At 24.8% G+C, this 10,633-nt stretch overlaps 1 protein-coding gene across 1 annotated transcript; it reads left to right on the top strand.

Annotated features, from left to right (window-relative positions):
- The first annotated feature begins 612 nt into the window (after positions 1-612).
- LOC124944009 (putative disease resistance protein RGA3) lies at positions 613-9,257 on the top strand. The gene is made up of 3 exons (XM_047484469.1): positions 613-659; positions 5,670-8,907; positions 9,000-9,257. The coding sequence occupies exon 2, from the start codon at positions 5,700-5,702 to the stop codon at positions 8,868-8,870; it is 3,171 nt and encodes a 1,056-aa protein (XP_047340425.1). The 5' UTR covers positions 613-659; positions 5,670-5,699; the 3' UTR covers positions 8,871-8,907; positions 9,000-9,257.
- Positions 9,258-10,633: the final 1,376 nt, after the last annotated feature.

Here is a 10,633-nt window from a genome sequence, read left to right as displayed (position 1 = left end):
GGTAGATGGATCTCACCTTATAATTTAAAAATATACAATTTTTATTGTTGATGATTGTGATGGTCTCTTTTATCTTTATTTCCACCCGTCAATTGCGCTCCATTATGCATCATCTGATCGCTTTCAATTTAATTAAAAATTAAAATAATTCATGAGTCACATAATTCTTAGATTTAATTTTATGAGAAAATCAAACCATTTTGGCTAACCAATTTATTTTACAAATAATTTATCCTAATTATTTTTCAATGAATTATATAGTTGGAGAGAAGTCTCGAACTTTTAAAGAATTATCTAGGTTGAGAGAAGTCGTTGAATTTTCAGTTACCGTGGTCGTCTGATACGTATCATTTATAAAGTTATTATTATATTTTCTGTGATACGTTTCGGAAAGTTGGTGGCATCAGTCGGGGAGTTAATCGTTATTCTCGGAAAATAACTATCTCCATAATTGATTATGTGACGTGGCTGTATAATAATTAATATAATAATAAAAATAAAGAACAAAGAAGTCAATGAAAGAAGGAACGGAATAATAGATGGAAGAAAAAAGAGAATAAAAGGAGGAGAGGAGAAGAGGAAACTGAAGAAAGAAAAACCGAAGGAGGAGAAAGAAAGGAAGGAAGAAAAGGAAAGAAAGAAGAAACATCCACAAACAGGTACATCTTCATGATTTTAATTATTAGATTTCAATATTTTTAATAATTATTGTTTAAATTATCTAAAATTTAAAATTGTTAAACAATAAAATTATAAAATTGGTCAAAAATATACGGTGGAGACCATTGGCGTTCTGACGGACGGAAAATTTTGAGTGTAATAAAGTCCCGAACTGAAATAGATCATATAAAACGCGTTTAATTACCTAAACTATTTTTCTAATTTTATAGAAAAATTAGGTGATAACTCTATTGTCCAAACCTTTATCGATTATAAATAAATATTTTATATCATAAGTTATAAAACATTGGTTTGGACAAATATCCTTTTACAATACTATTAAAACTTAAAGCTAATAACATTAAAAATGATCACAATGGCTTCAATTATAAACTTTTTTATCGAAATTGTTTTCTATATATACATATTAAATTTGAAACTATTTAGGTTAATTAACTGTATAAATAATACGTTGAAAAATATTTATATTAATTGTATATTCACGATCGATTGCGGTTCATTTAGTTAATAAATTGAATAATATATTGTCAAAATTTTATTTTATTTTAGTCAACCAAGCAAACTAGTTTTATTTTCAATGGATAAAATCGTTTATGAAATTATCCGCGTTTCTAACTATTAAAAAAAGTATTTTCAAAATGACATAAAAAGAACTGTGGATGACAAAATTATTATATTATATCAATTAACTTTTAACTTTTTTTTAGTGTGAAAAAATAAAATTGTCTTACATAATGGTTTTTTAACCCACAATAAATTGGTAAGGATCTAATTGAAAATAATAATAGTTTAAATACTATATTTATTTATAATCTAAAAATATGTCGTGAGTATGTATATCAGTGTAAAATTATTTATGTTTAATATAATGTATTATCTTTAAATAATACATTATAATTTATTTAAATTTAAAAATAAATAATTAAAATATATTATTTTCAAAAACTTTAATAAATTTTTATATGTTATTTTAATTTTTAATATATATATATATATATATATATATATATATATATTATTTTACATGACTGAAATACTTAATTAATAAGTTTAGATGTTATAAGATTTTTTTTAATTAATAAATTTTATCTAGTTATATATAATACTTTTTTAAATGATTTATGTAATTTATATATATATATATATATATATATATATAATGGAATTGAATATCCAAAACAGCAATAATGTTCTCCAAACAAATTATTATTATTTTTAAAATTATTTTATTATTATATATTAATAATATTTAAGTCTTTTTACTTAAAATATCATATATTTTTAAAATTCAGTCATAAATTATTTAAAAATCATTATTCCAACAAAAACTCAACTATTATTGGTATATTTTTAACATAATTATATAAATATATATATATATAATATTATGAATTTATATATAGAAAGTAATATTTTATATAATAAAAATAAAAAACCGATTAATATTAAAGGTGGGAATTCTTATTTTTTTTTACACATAGGCCTAGTTTGATTCGGCGTTTATAAACCGTGTATATAAAAAGTATAGGGGTGTTTTGCGTAAATAATTATAATCAAACACATTTTTGTGTTTAAACTCAATTTTCTCTCTACCCTTCATCATTGTTTAAGATTATAATCTCAACATTTTTCTATCTCATCATTTTTAAATATTTTTTTATTCATTCTCTCTCATTTATTTCATTCCTTTCTAATTACTTTATTTATTCTCTCTCATCTATTTAATCTCTTTCTAATCATTTTATTTCTAATTACTTTATTCATTTCTCATGTATTTAATCTCTTTCTAAATCATTTTATTTATTCTATCTCATTTATTTCATATATTTATAATAATTTTATATATTTATATAAAATTATAATAATAAAAAAACATACATTTAAATTTATTTTTATTTATTATTTATAATATGTATCTTAATATATGAAATAATTAAACAATATATGAAATATAAATATACTTGATTTTTTTTTATTTATATTTATAGTTTTAAAAATTAAACTATCCCTAATTAATTATCTAAAAGTAATTGAGATGAATTAAACGTGACTCAAATGATTGATAATACGAGAAAGGTGAGAGAGTCCGAAAATGAAAGATTAAGGTAGAGAGGGAGTGTTGAATGGTGAAAAATATATATAATAGTAATAAATTATTTTCTTTATTCATATCATTTATTTTAATATAAATTATTCTTTAATTTAAGTTATTTATTAATATTTAAAATTATATATTAACAAAAATTTATATAAATTAGTATATCAATATAATTTATTTTCAAATATATATTATTTTTTTAATTTAAATAATGTTTTAATATTTAAAATTAAATTAATAAATATATAACATTATATATATAATATTAATTATTAAATAATATTATGAATAAAAATAAATAAATAAGTTTAGCGTATAAGCTGAATCAAACCTACCAAAATTAATATTGCAATTATCAGTCTATGACTTCAAAACTATTTTAAAATTGTTCCACATGCATGTGATTGCATAGTAGAAAACTATACATAAATATTTATAAAAATTATAGAAACATTGATTTAGACATATATTTTTTCACACATTATTAGGAAAAAAAAAATATTTTATCCAAAGTAAGAGTCTCAAATTTATTTATAATCTAAAAATACGTTTTTAATATTTATAAATTTATAAAAGTGTACATATTTATTCAAATAAAATCAAACAAACTTCAATCACTAGGATAAGAATAATTTTTAATAAAAAAAATAAATTATTGAAATATAACCTTTTAATAATAACAGAATTATTTATGTTTAATATAATGTATTATCTTTAAATAATTCGAGAATTTACTTAAATTTATAAATTAAATATTTAGAATATATTATTTTCAAAAACTTTAATAAATTTTAATATATTATATATTATTTTATATGACTGAAAAAAATTAATTAATAAATTTAGATGTTATAAGATTTTTTTTATCTAGTTATATATAATTTTTTTTAAATAATCTATGTAATTTAAATAAAAAATTAGTTTAAAATAAAAAAATATACAATTAATTGAGTCCAATATTCAAAAAGGTTTGGGCTGCCTAATATATATATTCTAATTTAATGAGTATTTAACATCAGTAAAGTTTCTTCATTTTCATATATATAAATTAATTTTTTTATTGGTAAAACAATGAGTTAGATAATAAACTTAGAAAAATATTTAATTTATCCATAAAATTCAAATTTGGGCTTTATAAAATTTGGGATAATAAACTAAATTTGATTGCTAATATGGATTGAACTGCTCTAACTCAATAATAGTTTGTTAAACTTATTTAAGAGCCATGAGTGGTTGGGATATAATTTTTTTTAAACCATAAGAGAGAAAAATGTAATGATGGTGATAATTTTAAAGATATAAAGATATTTTTTATATTTAAAAGATATTAATATATAATAATAAAATAAAAAATATTTTATTATTTCGATTACTCAATTTAATTATGTAATGGATGAGTACATGAGTAAAATAGTGTTACACTCCATTTATTTTTATACATAAATTATTGAATGTACAATTCAAAATTTTAATTTGACAACAAAGGATAATAAATCAAGATAAAAAGTGCTTAAGAAAATATAATTTATGAATGTAAATAACATCTAAAATCCTACCATTCATATTTATATTATTAGTCTCGGATTTCAAAAGTTTTTTCGTACTAATTTAATTTTTCTACAGCCACTTTTTTTTATAACTTGGATTGAAAGCTGTATCAGAATATGAAGATATAATTTATGAATACAAATATCATCTAAAATCTTACTATTCATATGTCTATTATTAGTCTCGGATTTCAAAAGTTTATTTTTAATTTTTCTACACAAATCTTTTTGATAGCTTGGTCCACATGCATGTGGATGCATTGAAAATTAGAAATAAGTATAAATAAACATTTTTATCTTTACTTCTTATTCAAATGTTTCAATTCCATCTTTCTCTTTTAGATGAATTTCCATTATGGAACATTCATAAACATTGATAATAAATTATCTATTAATTTATATAAATAAAATATGATTTTATCTATTAAAAATAATATAACTTGAATGCGTAGGGTTGTTGGACATGTGATAATTTATTGGTCGTTTCCGGAAAACTCTTAACTTTATTGATAATGGAAATATAGAAGATAATATTTAGAAAAGATTATATTATTTATGATTTGTTTTACACAATTTCAAAGAAAAGCATAATCAAATCAGGAGAATTTGTTTTATTACTTTAATCAAAGTGGTGTAATACAATAATTTTAATTAAATATAATATGATGAATTTATATAAAGAAAGTAATATTTTATATAATAAAAATGAAGAACGACAAGTGGGGATACTTGTTTTTTGACACATAAATTATTGCCTGGGAAATTAAAACTTTAATTTGATAAATGGATGGATAAAGATGAATTTATAACGTGTAAATAACTAAATATTATTTAAATGTTCCACCATTCATTCATATTATATTAATTTCAAAAATAACTTTAATTTTAAACTTGGTCCACATGCATGTGGTTGCATAGTAGGAAAATTATACATTAATATTTATAAAAGTTATATATAAAAACATTGATTTTGACAACTATTTTTTCACATTATTAGGAAAAATAAACATTTAATTCAAATAAGAGTCTCAAATTTATTTATAATCTAATTTTTTTTTTAATATTTATACCTTAATAAAATTGTACATATTTATTCAAATTTAATTAAACAAACTTCAATCACAGGGATAAATTTATATATATTATTTTAATTTTTAATTCAGTGATTGAAGTAAATAATATATATATATTATATGACTGAAACACTTTAATTATTTCATTAGATTTTTTAAATTTAGTTATACATAATAATTTTTTTAATTATTTCATAAGCAATCTAATTTTCTTTGGCAAGTAAGAGTTGCTGCATTTTGTATCTGATTTATTTGAACTTCGATTCTCAGATTTCATTTGAGAGAGAGAAATTAACCACCATGGCTGATCTAGCAACTCTGATCAGTGGTTTGATTTCAAATTTGGTACCTCTGATTAAGGATGAATTCAAGTTGATTTATGGTTTTGATGATGAGGTTGAAAAGCTATTGGGCACGCTATCTGCAATTAATGCCACACTTGAGGATGCTGAGATAAAGAACGAGTGGAAGAAGGACAAACAAACCGAAGATTGGTTGCGGAAGCTCAAAGGCATGGCATACGAGGTTCGAGACATCATGGATGAGTGCACCTTTGAAGATCTTCGTCTACAAGTCAAAAGGCTTAATCCCTCCTCCTCTTCAACCAAGAAAAAGGTAACCAACTGTATCTCCCATCCTTTTAGCAACACTCGGTCTCGTCGTAAAATTGGTAAAAAAATTAAGGATGTTCAAGAGAAATTAGAAAAGATTCATTTAGAGCGCAAAAATTTACAATTGCATGAACGGGCTATTCATGACTCGAAAATAAAAGAAGACAAGTTTACTAGTAGTTGGCGTGAAACCATGTCTCTTTCTAGTAGTAAAGTATATGGGAGAGATGAGGAGAAGAAACAGATTATTGATATTCTACTCAATAAATCTAATGTTGGTGTTGCTACAGAACAATTATCTGTTCTGCCCATTGTTGGGATTGGGGGTCTTGGTAAAACAACCTTTGCCCAAATGGTCTTCAACGACGAGGAGGTTTCTAAGCATTTTGATACCAAAATATGGGTTTGTGTTTCTGATGAATTTGATATTAAGTTGGTCATCAAAGCCATCATAGGAGCAAATAATGAAAGTTCCTTGGAGATATTGAAGGACTCGATTCAAAATAAATTGAGAGGGAAAATATATTTGATTGTATTGGATGATGTTTGGAATGAAAACGTTTGTGCATGGGATCAGTTGAGATCTGTATTAGACTGTGGAGCAAATGGTTCGTTTGTCCTTACCACGACACGTAAAAGAAGAGTGGCGGAAATCATGAAAACTATTCCAGATTTTGAGTTACCGGCACTCTCTTACGATGATTGTTGGCTACTATTCAAAGAACGTGCATTTGAGTCTGGAAAATCAAAAGATCCAAACTTCGTTAATATTGGTAAACAAATAACTAGAAGATGCAATGGTGTTCCTTTAGTTGCCAAAACATTGGGAAGTCATCTGGGGTTTTGTGACGACGAAAAAGAATGGCATAGAATAAGAGACAGTGAGATATGGGAGATATCCGAAAATGAAGAAGATCTCATGCCTATACTAAGGTTGAGTTACTATGACCTATCTTATCAATTGAGAAGATGCTTTGCGTTTTGTGCTATATTTCCCAAGGATACTAAAATTGAAAAGGAGAGATTAATCAAATTGTGGATAGCTCATGGTTTAATTGCTCCAGTTACAAATCAAGAAGTTGAAGATGTTGGGAATAGAATTTGGAAGGAGTTATGTTGGAGATCCTTTTTTCAAGATGAAAAAGAGAACACATATTGGGATGGTACAGTTTATACAACATGTATAACATGTATGATGCACGATCTTATGCACGATCTTTCGCAATCTGTTATGAAAGATGAATGTTATACGATGAATGCTAAGAAATCAAGTGATGGTTTAGAACGTGAAATTCGTCATGTAACATTAATGGTTGATCAGTTAGACCAAACATCAGTCAATACATCAATTTGTTCTCTTAAGAAAATTGGAGGGTTGCAATCAATGTTTCTCTATGACGAGTGTGGAAATGTCACGAAGGAGATTTTGAGTGACTTGAAGGAATATTTCTTGTCTTTACGTGTCCTTGAAGTAAGACACTGTATGCAATATCAAGATTTGAGTTATGTGAGTCGTCTAAAACATCTTAGATTTTTAGACATTTCTAATAGTGAGATAACAACACTGCCTGATAGTATATGTGATCTCTTTCACTTACAGACTCTGAAACTCATTAAATGTTATATGCTTGAAAGTTTGCCTAAAAATATGAGGAACCTTGTTAACCTGAGGCATCTTTATTTGGATGGTTGTGTTAGATTAAAATATATGCCCAGAGGGATGGGGCAATTGAAACATCTCAAGACGTTAAGCTTGTTTGTGATAGGCGAAGAAATAGATTGCTGCCAACTAGACGAATTAAAAGAATTGGATATTGGAGGATCCTTGATAATTGAGAACCTTGGAAGAGTTAGTGATGCATCTATTGCAAGAGGGATAAGTATGGCTAAAAAGTCGAATATCACTAACTTGGAGTTGGATTGGGGTTATAATCGTGATGCTGATGGACATGAGAAAATATGTAAAGCTCTAGGGGTTTCAACTGCGAGGCTGAAGACATTGATAATGAGTGGTTACAAAGGTGTGAATCCCCCTAAATGGGTGGGAAAGTCATCTCCTTCTATTGGTAGTAGCAGCAGCGATGATAGTGAAATGATGATAGTACTATTCCCTTTATTAGAGATACTAATTATTATTGAGATGAATAATTTGAGGGAATTGGTATCTCCTACTACTATTCCTAGTAACGAAGCATTCTCTAATCTATGCAAGTTGGGGATATCTAATTGCCCAAAGCTAGGGGCCTTGCCAGTACCGCATCTGAAAGCACTCAAAGATGTATGTGTTTCAGGTGAATGTTCGGATGAGTTGTTATATAGCATCTCAAATCTTAGTGCTCTCGCTCGTCTCACTCTTAGGAATATGAATAAAAGAGTTTTATTTGGAGCTGGTTATATGGTATTAATGTTTGATGATGATGAGATACAATTAAGAGGAGGAGGAGGAGTACGCTCAACTTTCCAATCTCTTCAAACTCTGCGTATTTGGAGGTGCAGCAAGTTAAGGCGTTTGTTTGATTCGGGAATGATAATGGAAGAAGAGAGTACTAATGGCTGCGAGAAGCAACAAAAGCATCATCATCATCTTCAAGCAGAAAGAACAAGAGATCTCATCCACTCTCTCAAGGAATTGTATATTCGTAATTGTTGGGAGTTGATGATATCAGTTGAGGAATTTGGAAACCTCAATTCACTACAGAGTTTGGAAATCAGGGGTTGTCCTAAGTTGGTGTCTTCAGAAGAAGAGGACGATTTTAAGGCACTCCTACGTTCCCTTCGAGCAAGACTTGGTCCTATCTACTTCTCTGTAGATATTGAATTGGAAAAGGAAAAGGAAGAGGGAGAGCATAGCAGAGCATAGTGTGTGGCCCCCATCATCATCATCATAAGCAAATTTGGTACGTATTTAGTCAAACAACTACATCTTTTTTATTTATTTTATTTTAAAAACGATCCATCCAATATAATGTAACCTAATCTTTTGCATCAGGAGGAAAAGTCTTCATCAGGGATCTTCATCTTCTGCTTCTAGAAAGAAAGAAAGAAAGAAAGAAAGAAAGAAAGAAAGAAAGTGGGGGAAACTTCTTTATAATAAAGTTATTTCATCTCATTTTCTAATTTGCACATTTAATTGTATTTCATGCATATCTATCTATCTATCTGTTCATCCCAAAATGTATATTCTTGTTGCTTTGTGAAGGATATAAATATTATTGGCAGACTTGACTTGATTTATAATGATATTTGAAGGCCGTTCAACTTTTATAACTATTTTTTTTTACAGATAAATATATTATTTAAAATGTTAAGATCTTAAATGATTTTGGATGTTTTATACTTTTCAACTTAAAAGATTATTTTTAGACAGACTTTGGACATTAAGTTACGTTATATTTTATAAAAATCATTTTCAGATGTTAATTGGACTGATTTTGAGCAAAAGGTGATTTTCTGGCATTACAATGTCAATTGATAGAATGATTTTGAAACTTAAAAGAAAACTTGATTTTATTCTTATAAATATGATTTTTACAAATTCAGTTAAAATAGTACGATTTTAAATTTATAATAATAAGATTTTAAAATTTTACGAGTTTATAAATAATTTCGATTTTACAATTTAATACTATTTTAAATTAAAAAAAATAAATTTATATTTATAAATTAAAAAAAAATTATTATTTATTCACATAAATAAATTAATATAATTAATTTTATAAATATATTTTTGTATAGTAGTATTATTTACTTATTATTATTTTTTAATTATTTTATATTGAAATATATAAGATTTTAAAATAATGTATAAAATATTTAATTATATATAAATATTAATAATATATAGCTAATGTTTTTTAAAATTAAAAATTCTAAATTTTATGAGTTTGTAAAATGTATAAAGATTTCTCTTAAACACTCTATTTTGACTCTATATATCATCTAAAATCTAGATACGGATTTCATTAGGTTTAGGTTTATATTTGATTTGTTTATTTTAAATGTCTAAATTAAGATTATTAAAATCTCGAGTTAACTCTTAAAATATTAGATTTTACATAAGATTAACAAGCCTGATTTTTAGTAACTCTTAAATAAGTAAACTTTTACGATTTTAAATTTACGATAATAAGATTTTACGAGTTTATAAATAATTTTGATTTTACGATTTTATGTTTATAAAAACAAATTTATATTTAATAATAAAAAAATAAAGTTATTATTTATTATATAATAATAATAATATATAACTGAGTATATATTTTATAAGTACAATTTTTTATAATGTTATTTACTTAATTTTATATTTAAATATATAAATTATTTAAATTAACTGAGTATAAAATATTTAATTATATAATAATAATAATATATAACTGTTATTTTTCTAAATTAAACTCTTACATATTTCGATTATACAAATTTATAACCAACAAATGGAAACTCTCAATCAATCTTTTAGAACCTTGATCTAAACTCTAAAACTTCTAACTATTCAGTAATATATTCAGTAATAGTGATAATTATCAGCGGTCCATCTTGATAAAGGCCAACCATCATTGGGCCCTTAATTTGGGCCTACCTACTATTCTCAATTCTAATAAATTAATAAATACATTTAAGTTA

Source organism: Impatiens glandulifera, chromosome 6, assembly GCF_907164915.1.
Source record: "Impatiens glandulifera chromosome 6, dImpGla2.1, whole genome shotgun sequence".
NCBI classification, from domain to species: domain Eukaryota; kingdom Viridiplantae; phylum Streptophyta; class Magnoliopsida; order Ericales; family Balsaminaceae; genus Impatiens; species Impatiens glandulifera.
This window is presented reverse-complemented; position numbering and strand designations above follow the sequence as displayed.

What these genes read in the sequence shown, in the direction of transcription:
- LOC124944009 (XM_047484469.1), top strand. Translation starts at nt 5,700, where the DNA reads ATGGCTGATCTAGCAACTCTGATCAGTGGTTTGATTTCAAATTTGGTA.